Raw genomic sequence first — 20,518 nt, 5'->3', positions numbered from 1 at the left:
ATTCTAATTCTTTTCTGCTACATATCAAACCGGATGTAAACCTCATCGTGGTATGTGTGTTTCTTCAGACGACATTTTACTGCCCCACACCAATATCCAAGTGAAAATTCATAAAGGGGGCTCGATAGCATCAAATTCACCCTCGTCTCGCTTTCTTCGCTCCCTTGATCAGCAGAAATAGATACAAGGTCTACCAGTAATTCAGTATCACAGGTCCTCAAACCGAACAACACAAATTCACTGAGGTCAGATTCTATTTTGAAGGCGTCAGTGGTTCCTGTCGTGTCTATGTCGTTGATACTCATGCAGTCCTAAATACTCCCACTCAGGCAATGTAGTCTCCAGGGCAAATGCATACAGCAGTGTCTCCCTTGCACTGGCACCTATCACTCAACGTGAGGTCTCGAACGAACGACGTATGATCGCATAAATACGATGCCAGAAAGCATTCGAGAGGATCAACTAATGGCAATAATCTTTATCACGCAATAATCTCTATCACGCAGTAATCTCTATCATCCCAAAGCCCCCGTTAATAGCCTTCGTTCCCTTTGCTTTATCCTTCATCCTTGCCTTCTGTTCTACCAGCAGGCACGTCACCACCACTACATCACGGATTTGATCAGCTTCTTCTTTGAGTGCAAGGTAGGCACAGTGCGAAACTGTGTCCAAGTCCTTGCCCTCTAGCGATAGACGGGAAGGTTGGAACCACGCGATACATCCAGCACTCTTATGTTCACTTCCTTTTTCATATAACTCAAGGTCGTAAATTGTGTCAGGTTCACAAAGGATACGGTTACGTGTACGTAAAACTCCCTCACCGATAGCTGGCCTTTCGAACTCCGTGTCCAACTATACTTTTTCCCTGCCTCTTCAAAAGTGATCGGACTACCCACATCAGAATACTATCTTCAGCCAGCCTTTTACCAGAAAGGTAAGTCTATAGGAAAAACTCACAACATTGAAAACACAGGTGACTTCAGCCACTTGTTCAAATTGATGGGCGCATCGCCGTCGCGCAGCGTTACCTGGTCTGGCAATATGTCCCTCCGTTCTATAGCAGCTAATGTCCTGTTACTCTGGCGAACCACAGTTTTTACACCACCAACTCCCGCTTTAAATGTCTCGACCGTATAGCAAGTAGTACTATCCCCCCGCACAGTGATCTTCGTGTGTGTCATCACGTCGCGCTTAAAGTCGAGGATTGTACTTGCATCAGAAGGAGCAGGAGAGTTAACATATGTTATCGGGGAATCCATTCCAGCTGTGTATGCACACATATGTCTTTGTGAGCGGTTCATTTAAATGACAATCGAGAGGGCTGTGCTTCTTTTCCGTGAAAAGCGGAAACCTGACAGACAAGATCAGGCGGCATTTCTCATGTCGTTCTCCTGTGTGTGAGGATGGTGTCCCCGAGTGCTGTGCAGAGGCTTAGTAATTACTGGGAGAGCGGCCAGTCACTCGTCGACTATTAGTAGTAGTAATCCATCGTAGTGTACGAACCCCTGACTCCGTTCATAGGGGCAGGGTTATCGATCGTGTTGAAAACCTCAAGTACTGCAGTGTTGTCGGGTACATATTACCTGTTGTCACTGGCAATTATTTAATCATAAAGAACGAATCGTAATTGGCAGCATGTTTGATTGTAAACTGTTAAGATCATGAAAAGCTGGTTAGTGCTTCTAACGAGTCAGTGCTATCAAAAACATCACCAGGCACTACTTCTGGCACACTATCTCACAAGCCTACAAACGGTTCCCCATTCCCACATCATGCTCAAGTGTAATGGGCCCGTAATCTTCCACCCATCCCGCACCGCTCGAAAGGTGCCGCGGGTACCTCACTTCCCCGTGCCTACCTGCCCATTTGAATCAATAATTATATCCTTTCTCTGGACTCCTTCATCCTCCACAATAAAAATGTTTGGCTCGCGCAAAATCGTCCGCCAAATATCACCCAGTTAGCTCCTCTCGGCTAGCCTCGGTCGTCGCAATTTGGGAAGCAACCTCTATGAGCTTGGCCATATGGCCGGATAACGTCGGGGGGCGCATGACGGGACGTGTCCCAGATATTAGCTTTAAACTCAGTGAACACAGGATAACTGAATTCGATTGTGGGAGCAAGGATAGGAGTGAAGCTCCTAGCATAACGACTAACGAGGATCGGCATTCCCTGATTTTGGTGAGCATGATCATTCGTCGACTTCGTGCTGACCGAGTGAGATTTGACGGACAATGTTTGATTGATGATTTTGTCGAAGGCTAGACGTCAAGCGCACGTCAAAATTGCCAAGCGTGGTACCACAGGTAAGCATACTTTCCCCCAGTCTTCCAATCACTTCTTCTTCCTCGTCCTGAGGCCTCTTCCCCGGAACATTTTCAGCAATTAACACAATTTTCGTGCCACTCTCGATCTGGCCCCTATTGCTCGTAGCCAATGGAAGGGAACTGACACTTCTTCATCTACATCGAAGTGAGATGGCCACAGAACTGGTCAAGTCAGTTGTGATTATCACGCAAACGTGAGCGAAGCTCTTCTGTATCCCCTATGCCTAAAAATTGGTACGGCTAAACGGCACATCAGCATGCGGAAAGGCAATTCAAGTAATGTCGTACCTTCCATAGGAAGCCCCTATTTCAATCACATTGAGCTGTGCTGCAATGCTAGTGAGCGTTTTCAGATCCGCCACCATATCGTCTTTGTCGATGAGCGTCACTGTCGAGTGGAATGTGTAGATGTCATGGCCTTTCTCGTACGCCAAAAGCTTGACGACGTGCATGGTCGTACAAGTCCATCAGTCGTTTTAATTGTCAATATATCAAATGATCATCGTCGAAGAAACCTATGGTACAGCAGTCTTCTTCCCCAGCCGCGCTGTGTCGAAAGAGTAGGAGTGTTAGTTTTATTATTTAAAAAGGCTACGACCGCTAATTATCGTCACAAATACTGCTTCAAAGCTCGTCTCACCACCAGCGCCATGTATGAAAATCATAGCAGTATCAAAATGGTGAGCCAGCTATCAATCCCGTTTCTTCAAATATAGCCCTCCCAACTGCGAGTTCGTTCGCCTTCGCGTTCATCCTCGCCTTCTGTTCTACCAGCAGACACGACACGAGGACGGTATCGCGCATGAGATCGGCTTCGGGCTTGAGTGCGAGCAAGGCGTTGTAAACCACTGGTCTGCCGTCTACGACGCGTTTGCGCGAGGCTTGGAACCAGGCGATGGCGTCAGTGACCGCCGCACCTTCTTCGTATAACTTGAAGGGTTCAAATTATACTAAGAGCTAATAGCAAGGTAGGCATACAGGAAAACTCACAGCAACCTGACCAATGAAGTTGATTCTCCACTCATATCGTTTTTCATCCTTTACAAAGCTGATAGGGCTAAGAATCCGAAAACACAGTATCATTACACACGAGACTCCACCAACAGGACAAGCGAGGCGTAAAGCATGAGAAAGATACTCACAATTTGGCCATCTTGGGAGACTTGAGCCATTTGCTGAGATTCATTGACTGCGAACCTTTGAACGTGATCTGGTCAGGAAAAATATCTCTGCGCTCGACCGTCGCAATAACATGGTCCCCCGTACGAACGACTGTCCGACTATCCGACTTGGTCGTCTCGACGTAATAATAAGGTTGGGTGCTGGTAGCACCCCGTATGCGGATAGTCGTCCGTTTCATGTCATCGCGGTCGAAATCTAGGATGATACTAGCGAGTGCTAAGATGGCTGGGTCAACGAGAGTCACTTGCGAATCCATGGCGGTATACTAGTAACTTGAGGTTCGACTTCCAGTTATCCTAGGGTGACAATCAGGGGTTTTTTTATGGTTACTCTCGAAGGCGGTGTATAATGGAACGGGATGTGAGGCGTATCTTGTGATTGAGGACCCAAGACAAATAGGTCGAGCACATTGACTGACAAAGTCCACTAGGGCCACAGCTGACCTCAATCAGAATGAAAGCCACTAAACAAATGTGACGACTGTGCCTTGCAGTTCTCCACCATCTTCTGATGGCATACTTATAAGCATGTTTTCCAAACAGAAAAACCATGGCACAGCCCACTTACTGCAGTGTCGCTTGTGTCGGGCACAGCAATACTGACGTGACACATGTGACACGTGACGAAACTAGATGATCCTGATTCAAAGAGCCCTCCAAATAACAGCAGCATTTTCTACCACATGTCGGAGAATTCGCGCTCTTCCTCATACTATGCCCCAGACCGTGAAAGAACAGCCATCCACTACAACTGAGTGACTAGTGGAAAGTCTGGGCCCGGAATTTAGATACCACCCGCGAGCATAACTACTCACTCACCAGAATCACAACTGCACGATCCTGGGTTCAAGGTGCTCGATATTGAGCTGATCACCAACAGTAAGAGCGTATCAAGAACGATATCCCCCTATACACTTATGAGGCAGCACCTTCTCTTCTCAAGCCACAAGGTATACGAGAAGCAAGTGCAAGTTTTACTTGTTCGTCAAGTAGTTCTGCGGCTTGTGTATGTATACTTCCAGCGATAAATAGCATTATCCTGGATGTAGGATAACAGGGATTGCGAAGATATGACTCGGTCAATTTTTTGAACGGTAAATACTGGAATTACTTACTAGCCTACTCCTACTAGCAAACGTTCCTGTAGTGCGTTGTTCAACACCAAGGATTCTTCCCCTCGATATGTTCCCCATAGCTGACATCAAAAATCTATGAATCCATATCAGTAATTGGTCCGGTCAGGAGACAAGACTAATACCCGCCTGTTGGATCATACTGCGAATGACACTCTCAAGGGGGACTCTTTTATCAACAAGCCCTTGTCAGACTCGTACAAGAATATATCTTCCCTAGCGAGATGAAAATCTGATTCTCCTGTGTGTAGTTATACGACCCTGGTTATAAGCAGATGATACAGGACGAGAAGAAGCTTGCTACTTACAACCTTGGCTCGACACTGCGCATATATCCAACTAGAATAAGTCAAGCACCTGTAATATCCCTGAGAAGAACGCATCCTACATAGAGCATGCCCACGCCAACCATCATACATCCTTCCGCAGCAACATAAAATCGCGCCAGAGTATAAATACACGTAGAATGCGAGGGGGTAAAACGATTGAACCGGGAGACTTAGCTGGCCTGAGGATGTCAACATCGCCCAGGACGACGAAAATGATACGACAATTTGGAGTGTTGATACGGGCTTACAAGACTTACTACGTGCTGGCATCGTTGTTAAGCTAGCGCGTCGTATAGCTGTTTCTGCCCAAGCGATAGGCCGCCCGCCGTACACTGCCAGCGTATCAAGAATTATTCGTACAGTTCTGGTCATGAATCTCATCCAGGCGATGGGATGTTACTCTGAGGTAGGTGACTTCATCCTTGAGCGGTTCTCGCTTGATCTTCACTCGCGGGGGATATGTAAAGGATCACCTGGAGACTGTGAAGAGCGCTGTACATCATCTGACCTTTGCATTCTCGATCGTATGCCGGCAGTGTATCGACTCATCCAGGGCGTCCTGTAGCCTGCGTGACAGATCCTCACCTCATTGAAAGAATCCAAGCATTTCAATACAATAACGACGACAGAAAGCCACATTGCGACATGATGTGGGGTCGAACTGAACTCAGCTTGACGAAAACGCCGTTAACGGCTATTTTGGCGAAGAGAGCTCTATTGTGTATGGGGGAAGAATGCGAGAGAGAACAAAGGAAAAAAAGAGGGATATGATATTGGATTGGTGACCATCAAAAGCGAGACCTTTGTGTTCGAAATGGGAAGGATGTCGTGAGGATGAGTGCAGTTTTTGTTATCCACGTATGGGGCAAGAAGGCTGTGGGCCGGGCGTGGCCGTGGTTTGCTTCTCGGACGTTGTATTATGGGCCTAGTCCGCTTCCTAATCCGACCCAGGTTCTCTCCCTTTCAAGTATTTCGCTTCGCCATCCCTTGTTTCTTATCGTTATAAACCTTTAGACATTCCCCACATTCCCTCTCAGCCCATCCCATCATCTCCTCCTCCTCCTATCTTATCCTATCACCATCACCTTCGACAGGTTCATACTCTGTAATTCGACATGGCTGCGCCTGCTCTCTCCATCCACGGTACCTTCTCTGGCTTCCCATCATACACGAACTCCTCTTCACGATCCAGATTTTCATATCCATCAATAGACCAATACGCTTTAATAAACACCCGATATCCACCAAATATGCCTAAAGCAGTCTGGCGCACCATTCCTGCGTCCATATCTAATCCTTCTGCGAGCAGACGCTCCCAGAGACCTCCACTGCGCAGCTCGCGCCGTGCACCGCCCCCACCCCCACCGAGAACATGCAGAACGACCATTCCCTTCCCGTCTGAAGATCCATTCACAGACGTGCATGCTCTCAGTCCAACCGTCGATATCGACATCAGTCACCTCTACAGGGTGGACCCGAAAACCCACGCTCGCACGCATCTTGCATCACAATCGTACCATACCTATACCGTGCGGCTTCCGCAGAATATTCATTCTGATGCGCTCGTCCAACAGAAGGCAGCCCAGGACAGGGAGACGAGGTTGAAGGTCGTCGCTGGTATCCTTCTCCACCGTGTCCACGCCGTTGGCAAGCCAATGCGCAGGCTTCCCAATTTGGAAGCACCCAAGACCTATAAGAGAAGCGGGCTCTCGAGCATGATCAGCGTGGACGAGTTGTGATGTACGATGAGTTCTCTGGTATCCGGTTTGTGAGATATGTTGGTGGTAAGAGAAGGGTGGAGGAAGTTGTTTGGGCGTTGTTTGATTTGTTTTGGGGATCTCAGTCCTTGCATTCATTATTGTTAAATTTCAATCTGCATTCCTAGAGTAGCACTGACACATACTTTCTTTTTACTTGGGGATCTGATACTGTCTTGTAAAATCTATGTATTATCTCTTACTTAGTCGGCCTAGTTGTTCTACCATCGTTGCAATGTTGTGTAGTGTCGTTCAATGCTACTCCACCTCAAAAAGGCAATATTACATAACCGAGTGCACATGCCACTACACTAGACATGATTTAATCATACTAGTAACCGCGTAGTCACAACTCAGCCAGCGTCAGCGCCGTATCACTGTCAACAGTGTCTCAAGGATCTTTCCCATTGTCCCAGAAATCCTCGAGGGGGCCAGCCACGCGCAGTCTCCCAAAACCGGCCCTTCATTTTCAGTTTAAGTCTTAATTACAGACGGCTCGTGGCAAAAAAGAGATACTCGTGGAAGCCTTCTGTCGGGAATGGGTTCCGATAACTGTGCTCAGGTGCTGCCACACAAAGTATCGATGCAACACCTGCGAGCGTCAACTGCCCGTGAACCGTAATTAAATAAAAAAACCTTCTCCAAGTTCCCTGTCACCTCAGCCATGAATTTTTCACTCGCAGTCGATACCCCATTCAACACCGTCCTCGTCTCCCCTGACGGACACCCTGTCTACCGTGTCGACACGCCTTATTATTTTACTACCTCGACCACGACCGTGAAAAAAATACAGAGGGGGGGCGAGATGGATCCTGAAATTGGGAGAATCGAATGGCAGTCGGCTCACGCTGCCATCGTGCGCATAGGTCTTCGGGACGTCGTCGTGCACAGGAGTAAGCTGTTTGGCTCGTGAGTATCTTTATCACCTTCGTCTCCCATGTTCTCGTCTCTGCTTCCGGTTGGCTGGTCAATGTCGGGGAAAATTGATGTTGATACTAATGTTGGTGCCTTGCTGGCTTCTGCTTTTTTTTCCCCGTAAAGTTCAAGGACATTCATTGCTGTAAACGGCCAATCATACAAATGGAAATTCCGCGAAGGTTCATCCTGGGTATGTCCCCCAAAATCCACTCTTCGGAACTATCACCGCACTACTAACTACGTGACTTATCGCACAATCTACACTCTTTCCTCTCAAATGCCTCGAAGCTTTCAAGTAATGACAGCAAGAAAGCTCCAGCGGCTACTTTCACCCCTCTCAGTGGTCATAACCCCGCTCTTCTGCACGTCACGCCGCACGGAATGACCATCCTCGAAGACGTGATAGTCACATTTCTCTACGTGGAAGGTGAACGGCGAAATTCAGAAAAGAAGGGGACCTCATGACTGTAAAAGTCTGGAGCAAATACTCCATCTGCATGTGCGAAGAATGTATTCTCATACTCACGGCAGCCGTACACCCCCAAAACGAACTTGTCTACACTGCTACTTTTACAGGGAATCTTTCGCTGCTGGTCTTTTATCGTTTTCGGAGTAGTCGTTTTATTTCCGACCTTGCGAAGTTGTCCAATGGAACGGTTGACATTTGCTAGTCATACACGTTCTTTCTCGTTTATTTGTCATACATACCCTATGCTTGCTTGATAGATGTCGCCGTTGAATAGCCTTTTTGTTTACATTGTAGTATCATCCCGATCTGCAGAGCAATACAATAAGATCGAATCGATCCACCACGGCCATCCGTGGCGTAATTTGCGAAATCAGACATCCGGCTTCATGGATCATAATGTGCTTAAAGAAAATAGGCAATTCCCACCAGTTCATCAGCCTCCCATCAGCGCTCAACCAAGAATGATTACCGACGTTAGCTCAGAACGTGTAGTTGAACCATACCGTGAGCGGTTGTAATAGTAATGAGTACGAGGTTATTTGCACTGCAGAAAGCTGGACCGACGACTGAGTCGATAGTGTTATTGATATTACAGACCCAAGCACTGATCGGGAGAACGTGAGGGATGTTAGATAACTCATAAAGCGACGGAACACTTTTAACTGGACAATTCCAGGCCACGCGAAGCAGGGACTTGCAAATAAGTACGGTGATAGCCATGAATAGGTGTCATTCTGATGTTGATCAAGGCCGCTAGCTATATGGCCTACAAATAAATCAGTGAACAAGCTGTAGTATAGATGAAGGTGCGCAAGATGGGCGATAGTCGCAACAGAGTTTGTTTGGTGTACGTTGATGATGTCGGCTATAGTGCAAGTACCCCTCCGGGTTTATGTAGGATATACAACCATCACCAGTGATTACATCTGCAGTACTTCCTTGCTGCGATGTTCATAGATAATTCCTTTTGGACATGGTGCTGATCAAACATCATTGTAAAGCGAGACACTCGCAACAAATCGCAGTTTTAACTTGAAAACCCCTACTATGTGGCTGGTTGCTTTTCGATGGTAGATAGGAAAAAGCTTTGGATATTGCGAACGGATCAAAGCGGTACTCCGCATTTAACTTGTGTGATGTTTTGGTTGAAGAAAGGAAAAAGGCATCAAATTAAGTTATACATTGATTTTGGCATAACCATACCTCAGATGGCCGTGTCAACTGTATGGCGATTTGAAGCATGGATAGCTACACCGGAGCGGTGGACTGATGAAAGGTGGACAACCGCATGGTCAAATTTGCAGTGTGGGCACACTTCGCGTCCGGCGATCAGCATTATGTTACATACACATACGGGCGCTTGGATGTTCGTTATGGTACCATCCTATATGAAAATTGAACTCTGAGAAAGATGAGCAAATATGAGATCCTTACCATGCATGATTAGATGCGCTGTGCTTAGTGTGAAGACTTGGATCGCGAGTGTTGCAAATGTTTCATGAGAACCGCTACAGATTGCGAGTGAGCATATAGGGCACAGCCAGTGGGTTTCTTCTAGTATGGCATATACCCCGAACAACTAATTTGTTCTTGTATGCTGATGATATAATGAGATTCAGATGCAACGCAGAATAGAGGTAGATTTGTGAAATCTCACGTAAAAAAAATCCATTGAAGCATTTAAGCCTGCCAAAAATGCTTAAATTAATAGAGTGATGAGTCGGCTGTCGTATGAAGTGCCACGGTGGTGCCACCATCCAAACACCTCGTTCAATTCGAGATTTTGCCGGAGGTAACTTCTGACTAGTTAGGCAATGCGGCGGTGTACCTCGAATGCGTATACACTACACTGTTAGACCTGTACGGTCATCAAAGGTGTCAGCATGTAGCTGAGATGAGGAAACACACGACGATATCAGGAAGCAAAGTTGTCCACTCACTCTAGAACTCGGTGATCAGAATTAGATCAATCCCCCTCCACGTGCAAGGCTGAGACCATTGCCATGAATACTGTTTTACTGTTTATGCTTGTAGTATGTAATCAAATTATGGGACGCAAAAAAAGAACTGGTTGACATGCTTACAGGTAGACGGGGATCTTTTTGTGAGCATATACTGCCCGTCACACCATGTGATAGTATTCCTACACTATAGCGAGTGCTGTGCAGCGGTTATGAGTCAGATATGAGCATCTCAACTAAGATGTTGTACGAGACCCTGTACGAGTCAAGAAGTGACGAGCCTGAAGAACTCGAAAGAGATGTACTGGTAATATCTGATTTGGCTTCTGCCTTGAGAAAACCGAAAACGAACCGCTTGTATGCTGTTCAACGCGATGAGATAAATCTCTAAAACCAGAGCAGAACTGAGATTACTGTAGCACACCTTTGATCTTGCCCTCACGACATGGAAGTCTACGGTAACAGCACGTCGAGTGTAGTAATGGTGTTGAACCAACTTCAAGTGCATCATGATGTTGTGACCACGCTCGGGCTTTAGCGATATCCCGAAAAACGGCGAGTCTGATAGCAAGAGTGATGACGACTAAATAAATTACTGGCCAGGGTATGGGAAACGTGATAGACTACGAAGTCGCCAGTGAGCGATAACAAATTTGAAAATTCTTCAGTACGGTTTTTTCTGTCAACTAGAAATGTGTGATATCCTTCATGCTGTGGGCTTGGATGTTATGTGTGAGGAAGAGAAAGACTAGATAGATAAGGATATATGCAGGATGGCAGCCCATTGCAATTGCTGGGCACTACACTGTGGGCCCATCAAAGTATGAGTCCAAGTTGGGTTCCTAGGCTTACCTAATTTGGTATAATGACTAGTATACCGGCAAGTTAACTCTTGTCACGGTCCAATCATCCGAGTTGCTAGATTTCTTTAACCTCCACTCAGCCTCCTTCATATTCAATCCAGAATAAATAAATACTCATATATTCCATCCGGGGACAAGATATGAGCTATCAAAACTCACGTTCAGCTGGCAAAAACGGATCCAATCCAGTTGTGGCAGCGGCAAATAATCAAGTCAAATTGGGAAGTTAGTCTTGAACATTTGGACGTCAAGGCGGAATCAAAATGAAACAATCAATGCCAGAGTACTGCGGACGTTACCCAGACTGTCCGCGTCTCTCGTATCTCTCCAGGTCCCTTGATCAATAATTCGATCAATGCCCCCATCGCCGAGAGTTTGACTGCGCTCGCCAGGGTTTGCGCGGCAACGCAACGGGATTCATCCAACGAAAAGTCTTTTCGTGACTGGAGTCATGATTAATTGACGCCCACATTTCATAAAATCCATTATGATCAGACAGTCCAAGGAACATGTTTTGAAGGTCTGCTTGAATGAATTCATTGAGAAAAAAATACCCCGATAAAGTCTAATAACTTTTCGATCATTATAGCCGAAAAACTCAAAACCGCTGCTTGCTATTCGCTGCCGCATCTCAAGTCTACCCTGCACCATTCCATCACAACAGAAGAACTATCCGACTCGGACGGTTGCCCTGATTTCAAAAGAAGCATTCTGTAAGTACATTGGATTCAGATGAGCCTAATTCAATCGGTAACGGACCGTCATGCACCTCTACCGAGTTATTTCATTCTCATGACGGAAATGTGATGATCGATGGTTAATGCTTACGGATTCAACGATCATAATTTGATTTCATTAGGGGCGTAATATCTCATTCCAGACTGAATCAACATAATTCATATGGCGAATCAGAATAGGCGTATTACCTCTGCTACACGCCGGTGTAGTATACAGCTTTGGATTTGGATTCAGTCCAAAGAAGAAGGTCCTAGACATATCTCCGCCTTTATTCACTCACAACTGAAACATCCAAAGATGGCCGAATATTTCTTGAACGTGCGTTTAGTAGTAACAGCTTTTCATCCATCACTTATCCACGATGCCACTTATCCACCGCTATAATGTCTCTGACGAGCACGCCCAGTTTCTGACCACCTCTCCTGCGAATCATCATCCCTCTCGCTCAAATCACTGGCTCTCTGCGTATACCTCACGAGTCTCCAACGAGACTACAGCATGGTATCATGCAATATGTCCCTCTTTGGTCGAAGTACAAGCAGTTTTACGTCGCATGCGGGCCGACCCAGACCTTTCTCAAGAAAGCATTTTCTGGTTTTGTGCCCCCTTGTTATCGTTTATATATCTCATTGTAGGGGGCATTGTAGCTCTCAGATCAGGATGGCTTTCTCCCTCGCAGCACAAATCCTCTAAAGAGTCGACTCTGGTCTGCCTTGGCTTTATATCTGGGTTATTCTGCGTACTCGTCATTATGCGCGCGATCACATGGGCAGTAGCCAGTGGCATTGCGATATTCGAGGAGTTGGACTTGGAGGTGGTCCCCCCTGGGAAGGACAACGAAACATCTGCTAAAATCTCGAAGCTTAGCGAAAGTAGTATTTTATTTGGTGGATTGTTATAGACAATGATCGAGGGATGCAAAGAAATGCTAAGTTTTGTCCATAGGAGCTTTGCAAAAAAAAAAATTATTGTAAAGTGAAAAGGATTCATCCGCATGCCAGAAATTTGGGGATAGTCGTTTGTTTTCTTGCTTGGCCTTTCATTGGCTCATGGTAGCTCTTTCAACGCTGTCTTGCGGATCCCCCGACTGTGTCGCTTTCCAAATCAAGGCCTCCATCGACAGATTCGAAAGTCGAAAGCCTCCTACGAGGGCGGACCACTGGCCTGGGGAGTGAAGGAGATATGTCATTATCATCGTCATCATCGTCCACAGCTTCGCCAGAGACCGGAGACGTTTGTATGGCAGATTCTTCACCGATAGGTGAAGTAATAGTGTTTGTCTGTTTCACAGGTTCATCGTCATCCAAAGTCTTCTCAGGAATCTAGAACAAAAAAATTATATCTCGCCGGGGAAACACCACGCGACTAGCAAAACATACCGGTAGGCGCACAAGGAACGCCAAGAACGTGGAACAAGCCGCCAGAGTGAAGACAGCCCTTAAACTAATAGCGTACGAGTCTCTGGCAGCGCGCTGCAAGTCAGGCGGTAAACTACCCACAAGACGAGCCGAGTGTCGAATTTTGTTGATCATCTAATAACGGTCATTGACTTTAACGGGATACTGAACATATTGCCATATAAGAGAGATGACTTTAACCTCTTCAGCGTTCGGGGTGTGAATCCGGTTTCGTAGTTCAGAATCTAATTTTGATTGAAAGATAGCAGAGGATACGGCAACGCCCCCTACTTGTCCTAAGAAAAAGATGGGTTGGTAGCAGTCACGGATATTATTATGTAAGATATTGACTCACCGAGACCTCGAAAAACCTGTCCAAAACCAGTTCCCACTGCCATGGAGGACTCTTTAATGGAACGGATCATTACGTACCATCGAAATTTAGAAGGAACAATAGTGACATACTCGGAATATGTGCCAAAAGCGCGACTGACAGGATACATTTTATCAGCAAATTGGGACTCCCAGGTGACTCCTACAAGATAAAGCAAACGTACTGAGCATCGTTTGTAATACGACGGCATTACCGAAGCCAAGAGGAATCTGGCCGGAAGGAGCATTAATATATCCGATTGCAAAGTTTTACGCGAAGAGCGTGCTTACAATGCTTAACCACATCTGCAGAGGCCCAGAGTCCTCGCGCATGAAAGTGATTAGGACGATACCAATAAACGGAAGAATTCCGAATGTCAGGTTAAGTAATTTGTACTTTCCAGTACGATGCATCAAATACCTATTCCAATCGGTCAGGGTGTTTAGGAGCCACCATTTTTTATGTTTTTGTTCTCACCCAGCAAATAAGGACCCAATCGACATCGACATACTGTTTGGAAGGAGATGTAATCCTGCACTATCATTAGTGCTCAGAAAAACTTCTCCATTATGCAACATGACTCACCAGCAGTAGAAGCACTTGTGAGAGCGACAGTTTGGAACCACGTTGGGAAGAAATACATAACTGCGAAATTGCACATTGCGACGAGGAAGTTGCTGATTCCAACGAGCACTGGAATTTTCTGTCGAAGGAGAAATGGTGCCAAAACAGGTTCAGGGGCAATAAGAAGTTCAAATATGACGAAAAGTAGGAAGAAAACACCAGAAAGAACCAAAGAAGTTATGACCAACGGGTGGTTCCACTATGATAAGGTCTATACACTGAGATGGCAGTCACGAGGTAGTTATTTACATACCGACTGTTCTTCATTGTATTTGGTGCTCAGGAATACCAAGAAAGAACCAACCTGTAGAGCCCATTCAAGAAACTTGTGGTTAAATTTTGATATTGCATACGCACCGCCACCAAAAGGGTGATACTGCCACCATAGTCGATTCGCTTCAGTACTTCTTTCGTGCTTTTTCCCTTTCCCTGAAATAAAATAAAGTTTATGATCGTGAAACAAAATATCAACCGGGAACTCACTGGCGTCACGTAACGTAGGTTGTATGACGTTAGGATCAGGGAAAGAATAAAGAGAGGCATTTGGATCAAGAAAGCCCAGCGCCATCCAAATCTGGCCAAAAAACACCACTTAAGCGACTGTGGACAAACAGAAGATATATTCGGGGACATGCGGAGGTACTGACCGGTCACTGATCAGACCCCCAATAGGGCCCCCTAGGCCCATGCCAAGCTGAATAGGACATGCATGAGTGTATTGGCGTTCGTAACAATGATCGCGTGACTTACCCCATTGAAAAGATTTGATACTCCTTGGGTTAATCCTCTTGACTGCATGACGTTTTCTGAAAGGGAAGGAGCACGGCAACAATTGTAAGAGATCTACTCACGCGTATGCTATACATGTCACTTGTGATAATCCTATCCGGGTCGCGGTATTAGAGGTTGAGACGGGAAATAGTTCCAGCCACGGAACTCACGTGGACGTTGTGAAAATGCCACCTCCTCCCATACCTCCAAGCTAGTTCACGCAGATACTATTGAGGTAAGGACAGCAACGGAATGAATAAGCGCCTACGAATCTAGCAGCAATCAAGACTTCCATATTCCCAGAGAGACCACAAGCAAGAGTGCCTAATGCAGCTGACACTACTGCCAGCTGATTGGCACCACGCCGTCCCATGACATTAGATAAACGGCCATACAAAGGCGTAATGGTGCAATGCGCGAGGAGATATCTGTTTACGTGAGAAATCGTATTCAGTCTATATTCGAGATAAGTAAAGCTATTTACGATGTGCCGAGCCAACTAGCTTGGTTTGATTTGTTGAAGTCGGACGAGATGGAAGGCAGCACTAGTCACAAGGTCACTGATCACCTTTGGTAACAAACAGTCAAAATGGAGTTCTCACATGTCGCGACGAGTGTTGCTGGAAAAGACTATCAGTATATGCGGGAATATATACGGACAATGAAACGTACTGTTCAGAGCCTTTCCCCAAGAAAACCAAGAAAACCATCAGAGACTGAATTGTTGTCTTTTTTATGAGGCTCACTGACAGAGAGAAACGTAGCAGACCAAAGACCCGCCAGTATCATAAAGCGGGTAGACCTTGATATTTCCAGTGGACCCAGCTGGCGTTCGACATTTGTTCTCGCCGCAGGAAGGGATGTATCGAGAGTGGGGAGCAAAGAATCGCGTTCAGTAGCCACCATCGCTGAGTAGTCTGCCAATTTCCTAGTAGCACAGTGCCAAGAACTGGGACAAGCGAATGAAACAAGACCAGCACTCGATCGATTGATTTCACCGAAGTGGCACCTTTTCAAACTTTTATACGGTCACGTGCTATGACGTTACTCAGCAGATCTATTAGCAGCCACCAGCCATGAACTTGGACCTCTACTGGTAAGCTATGCAACTCGCTACTAGGCTCAACTTTGTTGCAGCAAACCGAACTATTCCTTATATTCACTCCACATTCTTGCTCACGTCCAGCCAAGGCAGTATAGGCCGATGGAGTCGCCAGAGCCCGTCACTGTCGTCGCTAAGCATTCGACATCTCAAAATCGGCCTTAGTCGGGAAACATATACGCCCTTGTTTTAAACGCTCGCGTCACTTTTAGGGAATGTCGCCGACATCGCCCTTGACATTCGCCTGCATGCATGACCTGTCAGCCAATCTGTCGTCGTCAAAGATCAGACGTTTCCGAGTTTCCGCGAAAAACAACTGGCACCGACTTACTCTATCACAGGATCTTCTGGATACTCAATTAAACATCAATTCAAACTCGTCTATACAGTCACCAGCGGTTCCCATCCAGACCATGCTGCATGTACCTCGGCAGGTGCATGCACTGTAGATGCATACCGTCCATATCCACGACAGCAAAAACACGCTACGGACGCTAACGTTGCTGACCGCGTGGGTCGCTGCGGCATGTGACATTTCACCTCAGGATATAGGTGCGATAATAACTGTACCTTACCCGAAAGCTAAAATCATAAATCATGAATGTTAAATGAACTCGTAAATGAGCATATTGTTTGTCCCTTAGGCCCAGAGACGTTTCCTCACCTGAACACTTTTTACCAACGGATTTGTCCCAAAGGCCGTGGAGTCCGGAAGATTCCATCTCATTCCGTCACCAAATCAGGAATCCATCGCTCCAGGAATCATGCCATCGCAAGGAAGCTAACCTAGTACGAGTTTTCAAAGTTCCATTCAAAGTTAGATCTAGAAATCGCTCGCAGAACGGGGAGCTTCCGGTGCACAACTACGATATATTTGACGCGTTGGATGGGCAACGAAGGTCGACTGTGGCCCATTTGAAATGATATCGCGGCAGCACATTGTCACTAGAGCCGATTACACTATTGTCAGCGGTAGTGACAGCTATCTGGCTGGTAAACTCCAGTATATATTGAGGTACGAGGTATCATGGAATGATTTTAACTTTTTTACGACATTGTTGATCTTCTTGCGGAAAGCCGAAGCGATAGCAAGCTAAAACACTTCCCATCATCGGAAAGCTCCTCATGATTCAGGTCAAGCTTTGCCGTATAATAGCGTACAACTCCTGCAAAAGACTCCTCCACTCGGTCCTAATCCGCTCACGATCACGGTAATCGACGGGCCACGTATAGGTCAGTACATTATGGCATTAGAGAATCCTGTTGTAAATATTCATTAACCCTTTTTTGTATTCACCGCATTCCCGACACCAGCGTTTGCTACTAGTCAACATGCATTGGTCTGAGTGGTGTGCAGTCTGAGAGGAGTATGTTTATCTACTGCTGACGCCAACTTCAGCCTCCGCGGCACTACATTCAAGTCGAGCTAGAAATTAAAACATACGTTACGAGCAAGCACTTTTAGCGAGCCCTATATGTAACAGCCAAAATGTACTAGTAGGTGATCATTCCTGATAGTTCTTCGCGGCAGACTGAGGCAATGTAGCATCTCCTTCCCAGTCGACAAAGCGAATAACGTTTAACCCCATTCGTTTCGCGAACGTCATGCTACATATTCGGCCTCTGCTTCCTCTTGCTGTTAGCATCAGACTACGCGAAATAATACCTATAGGCGTTAACCCCAGCTCTATATTTTTGGGTGGAATATGGGGGGTCCGGTATAATCCCTCGGAGATACTATCAAACTGCGCAAAATATGCTCCGCCCCGCCTTGGGGTGCTTGTTATTTCAAGCGGGTCCACATGGGCGAGCTATTGTCAGTCTGGGCATTCCAAATGCCTAGAAATGTTTGATAAGGTATTCATGCAGTCACATCTATAAGCGGCCCAATTCAAAGGCTTTACATTCCTTAATCTTGCTCCGGTAAAGTGTGTACGGGAATCTCAGGCGGCGTTAGTCCACAACTACGATAAAGAGCATAGTGGTATATGTCACCCTTCACATACGGCGTACGCCCGATTCCGTGCTGCTGTGGGTCCATTGCCCTGTATGACAGTGACAAATGTTAACCGGACGTTATACCTTATGGGTGGCACAATAGATGCCTACTAGTAGGTTCAAGATTGTAAGTTTGGCGATCTCTTCCTCTTTGTTGACCGATAATCTGGTAATATCTCTATATGCGGCAGGCTTAAAATTAAACTTACGAAAATCATGGCGGCCGCAAGAATGTAGCTCATTGGTTCACTGCAACATCGTGAGTGGCTTTTGTAAGCTCGACATGTGTACTTTTGTCATGAGCCAGGAAGTGCACCGATCCCCCCCGTATCTTCCACAGCAATCAGAGTGTGAGTTCTTGTGAGTAAATACGGCAATCGCGGCCGGAACATACATACTATAGTACCATTCAAAGCTGGATACACAGCCGCAAACGTGTTCAGTTATTTTCACCACACTTCAAAACGGCGTAGTGCCTTGTATGTCCGATCTGTTCGCAATGTAGGACACGACGTACAGCGTACAATTTTCTCCCCTACGCAAATATTTACCTGATTCAAGCCTTGTGTATTGGCTGTCCGACTCGCCACTATCTACATAGCCCGCAAGTCAAGGATCAGCTTGATCTCCGCCTCCGCGAGGCATTAAAGACTACTCCGTGTCACTCCGAAACGACGTCCTTGACAATTTACAGGAGGCGTCGTTGATGCCATGAGGGCATTATTATGCACCGGTCTCATTTCACCCACGATGTCATCACAGCTGTGACTATCTTCCTTGTTGATTGCAGCCAAAGGCTTAGGAAGCGAATTCGCGATGATGCGGCTTGTCAGATTGGACCACCATCACCAAGCTTCGTGGCCTTCCTACCGCTGTTCAAATATTATCAGAAGCTGGCATCAAAGACTATGCCAAATCCATTCATTTATCAAGGAGGGCCGCGGAACAAAGGGGGCAGTTATTTCTGGCGTCGGTACATTCAAGTTTCAAATGCCAACTGCTTCAATTGCAGGGAATATCTACAGGTCTACAAGGGATACAATATAAACAATATAAATAATATAAACAATGTTACTCTTCGTATTAATTCGCTGAGAATGTATAAGCTCTTGCTTCGGTAAACAATACACCGTTCGTCTGTTTGCATCCCTACACTGAGCCATACGATCAACGCCTGGCTGTCTGCTCGCAATTGGGGCACAATCTATCGATGTTGGGTGCTGTGAAGATCATAAGTTGGGTCAGCGGTTGAAAAGCAAAGCGACAGAGGCATGCACACGTACAGTACTGCTGGGGGTATTGGCGGCTATCGTACGTCGATAGATCGATTCCATGGCGGCAGACGGAAGTGGCGGTGGCAAGACAGGAATGTACGGGACGGTAGCAGAAACGTGTGAATAATTCGGAGAGAAAGGAAAGTCAGGAATTCAGCGCTAGTCCAGAAAAGAGCTGATACGTACTACTGCCAGCAAGTAAGTTTGCACTGCGGAAGAGTGCAATCGCGAGGGTGACTCCTGCTGAACTTACAGGTGCGACTGTCGCACTCGATCTTTGGGTTGTCTGATTAGAATTGACATGCTGACTAGAACGTGGAAGAAGCTCACGAGTTCGTCGGGCTAGAAGGCGGCGAAAGAAGAGTCAGTTATTATCGGCCATGTATAGCACACAAGCAAAGCGCCCTACGAGGTTGATGGCGTGTCCACACCTCAAGTAGACATTACGGACGCTATGGTGTTCGTCGTCAGCTGTAGCAGAAAGGACGACGGCGAAGGAGTACTCACTGTCGCCAGCAGCACATGACTTAATGAAACGAAGTGTGGTAGTGGTGAAGTGGTAAAGGAGGAGAGGCTTTGAAGGTGAAACGGGCTGGTGGATGAGATTTTATGGGTCCAAGTGTGCACCTTTTATCGTGTCTCGTGGGCTATGGCGGATGCGTCTGAACAATTTTATATAGCTGTTTGCTCCTGGCGCCAAGTCCTGTGATGATTGTAGATGGAGCCGTCATCTGTGTAAATCAAGAACAGATTGCTCAGCCATAGTTAACGAGACAGTTGTTACCGTGCGTCATTTGATAGGGTTTTGATAGGACCTGGACTTAGCAAACACTAATCGTATAAGGAACAAGGTCAGAACCTAGGAGAGCGAGACTGAGCCGGACAGCTCACCTGATCTGATACCATAGATTTTGGCGTTTCTGAACAAAAAAGGATAAATGCAGACGCAATGTCAGATACACCCTTTCAACAGCTACTTAATTGTGGACGTAACTCGCTATATCAAATTTACAGTGAACCTGAAGACCGCAAAAATACGATATGCAGGAGACAACCCTTGGGTACGGCTGTAGAGAAAGCACCGCCCCCTTGGTGGCTCTTACGAAACCGGCATACAAATTGACGGCGCAAACGTCAAAAATATTGAAGGGAGCAGAGAATCTAACCGCATTGTGGAGTATATCGCTGCATACGTCCGATATTCAGGATGAAATGTGATTTCGGGTTGTGTATTCAAGTAAAAAAAAATGAATGATATCCGAGTTGCCAAGCCGCCGCGGTGTACAAGTTCGGACGTTACGTA

The 20,518-nt window shown here is 46.3% G+C and overlaps 12 protein-coding genes across 12 annotated transcripts; 8 read left to right on the top strand and 4 right to left on the bottom strand.

The window, feature by feature from the left end:
• Window positions 1-510: 510 nt before the first annotated feature.
• SERLADRAFT_475122 (uncharacterized protein) lies at window positions 511-1,327 on the bottom strand (the record flags this gene model as incomplete). The annotated part of the gene is made up of 3 exons (XM_007321737.1): window positions 511-756; window positions 822-888; window positions 958-1,327. Coding segments are annotated over 3 exons (657 nt in total), but the record flags the coding sequence as incomplete, so codon positions are not given.
• A 300-nt stretch (window positions 1,328-1,627) lies between these two features.
• SERLADRAFT_475120 (uncharacterized protein) lies at window positions 1,628-2,680 on the top strand (the record flags this gene model as incomplete). The annotated part of the gene is made up of 3 exons (XM_007321736.1): window positions 1,628-2,181; window positions 2,261-2,306; window positions 2,383-2,680. The coding sequence occupies 3 exons, from the start codon at window positions 2,011-2,013 to the stop codon at window positions 2,523-2,525; spliced, it is 360 nt and encodes a 119-aa protein (XP_007321798.1).
• On the bottom strand, window positions 2,673-3,998 carry SERLADRAFT_451988 (uncharacterized protein; the record flags this gene model as incomplete). The annotated part of the gene is made up of 3 exons (XM_007321735.1): window positions 2,673-3,257; window positions 3,318-3,384; window positions 3,470-3,998. The coding sequence occupies 3 exons, from the start codon at window positions 3,763-3,765 to the stop codon at window positions 3,000-3,002; spliced, it is 621 nt and encodes a 206-aa protein (XP_007321797.1).
• A 1,917-nt stretch (window positions 3,999-5,915) lies between these two features.
• SERLADRAFT_397648 (uncharacterized protein) lies at window positions 5,916-6,499 on the bottom strand (the record flags this gene model as incomplete). Its single annotated transcript, XM_007321734.1, has 1 exon — window positions 5,916-6,499. A coding segment is annotated over one exon (351 nt), but the record flags the coding sequence as incomplete, so codon positions are not given.
• Window positions 6,500-6,556: 57 nt separating this feature from the next.
• Window positions 6,557-6,709, top strand: SERLADRAFT_397647 (uncharacterized protein; the record flags this gene model as incomplete). The annotated part of the gene is made up of 1 exon (XM_007321733.1): window positions 6,557-6,709. A coding segment is annotated over one exon (153 nt), but the record flags the coding sequence as incomplete, so codon positions are not given.
• Window positions 6,710-7,391: 682 nt separating this feature from the next.
• Window positions 7,392-8,447, top strand: SERLADRAFT_475113 (uncharacterized protein; the record flags this gene model as incomplete). Its single annotated transcript, XM_007321732.1, has 3 exons — window positions 7,392-7,636; window positions 7,769-7,835; window positions 7,934-8,447. 3 exons carry the CDS (start codon window positions 7,392-7,394, stop codon window positions 8,108-8,110), a joined length of 489 nt encoding a protein of 162 aa, XP_007321794.1.
• A 707-nt stretch (window positions 8,448-9,154) lies between these two features.
• Window positions 9,155-9,912, top strand: SERLADRAFT_397642 (uncharacterized protein; the record flags this gene model as incomplete). Its single annotated transcript, XM_007321731.1, has 4 exons — window positions 9,155-9,242; window positions 9,318-9,498; window positions 9,549-9,713; window positions 9,775-9,912. Coding segments are annotated over 3 exons (251 nt in total), but the record flags the coding sequence as incomplete, so codon positions are not given.
• A 2,323-nt stretch (window positions 9,913-12,235) lies between these two features.
• On the bottom strand, window positions 12,236-15,827 carry SERLADRAFT_475111 (uncharacterized protein; the record flags this gene model as incomplete). The annotated part of the gene is made up of 21 exons (XM_007321730.1): window positions 12,236-12,998; window positions 13,056-13,208; window positions 13,275-13,369; window positions 13,429-13,479; window positions 13,539-13,562; window positions 13,631-13,676; window positions 13,737-13,866; window positions 13,924-13,978; window positions 14,032-14,269; window positions 14,324-14,374; window positions 14,428-14,499; window positions 14,554-14,644; window positions 14,718-14,764; window positions 14,821-14,862; window positions 14,922-14,952; window positions 15,012-15,052; window positions 15,110-15,269; window positions 15,326-15,386; window positions 15,444-15,461; window positions 15,514-15,523; window positions 15,592-15,827. 21 exons carry the CDS (start codon window positions 15,745-15,747, stop codon window positions 12,738-12,740), a joined length of 1,833 nt encoding a protein of 610 aa, XP_007321792.1.
• A 98-nt stretch (window positions 15,828-15,925) lies between these two features.
• Window positions 15,926-16,229, top strand: SERLADRAFT_475110 (uncharacterized protein; the record flags this gene model as incomplete). Its single annotated transcript, XM_007321729.1, has 1 exon — window positions 15,926-16,229. The coding sequence occupies one exon, from the start codon at window positions 15,945-15,947 to the stop codon at window positions 16,134-16,136; it is 192 nt and encodes a 63-aa protein (XP_007321791.1).
• Window positions 16,230-16,816: 587 nt separating this feature from the next.
• Window positions 16,817-17,314, top strand: SERLADRAFT_397637 (uncharacterized protein; the record flags this gene model as incomplete). The annotated part of the gene is made up of 2 exons (XM_007321728.1): window positions 16,817-17,176; window positions 17,258-17,314. The coding sequence occupies one exon, from the start codon at window positions 16,864-16,866 to the stop codon at window positions 17,038-17,040; it is 177 nt and encodes a 58-aa protein (XP_007321790.1).
• Window positions 17,315-17,651: 337 nt separating this feature from the next.
• SERLADRAFT_475108 (uncharacterized protein) lies at window positions 17,652-18,155 on the top strand (the record flags this gene model as incomplete). The annotated part of the gene is given in 4 exon segments (XM_007321727.1): window positions 17,652-17,800; window positions 17,873-18,068; window positions 18,084-18,088; window positions 18,137-18,155. 2 exon segments carry the CDS (start codon window positions 17,789-17,791, stop codon window positions 18,053-18,055), a joined length of 195 nt encoding a protein of 64 aa, XP_007321789.1.
• A 1,283-nt stretch (window positions 18,156-19,438) lies between these two features.
• SERLADRAFT_397635 (uncharacterized protein) lies at window positions 19,439-20,442 on the top strand (the record flags this gene model as incomplete). The annotated part of the gene is made up of 6 exons (XM_007321726.1): window positions 19,439-19,490; window positions 19,546-19,557; window positions 19,625-19,667; window positions 19,723-20,046; window positions 20,107-20,135; window positions 20,210-20,442. The coding sequence occupies one exon, from the start codon at window positions 20,257-20,259 to the stop codon at window positions 20,431-20,433; it is 177 nt and encodes a 58-aa protein (XP_007321788.1).
• Between the last annotated feature and the right edge of the window lie 76 nt (window positions 20,443-20,518).

Source organism: Serpula lacrymans, assembly GCF_000218685.1.
Source record: "Serpula lacrymans var. lacrymans S7.9 unplaced genomic scaffold SERLAscaffold_11, whole genome shotgun sequence".
Taxonomy (NCBI): domain Eukaryota; kingdom Fungi; phylum Basidiomycota; class Agaricomycetes; order Boletales; family Serpulaceae; genus Serpula; species Serpula lacrymans.
Note: the sequence above shows the minus strand (reverse complement) of the source record. Positions and strands in the feature narration are given on the sequence as shown.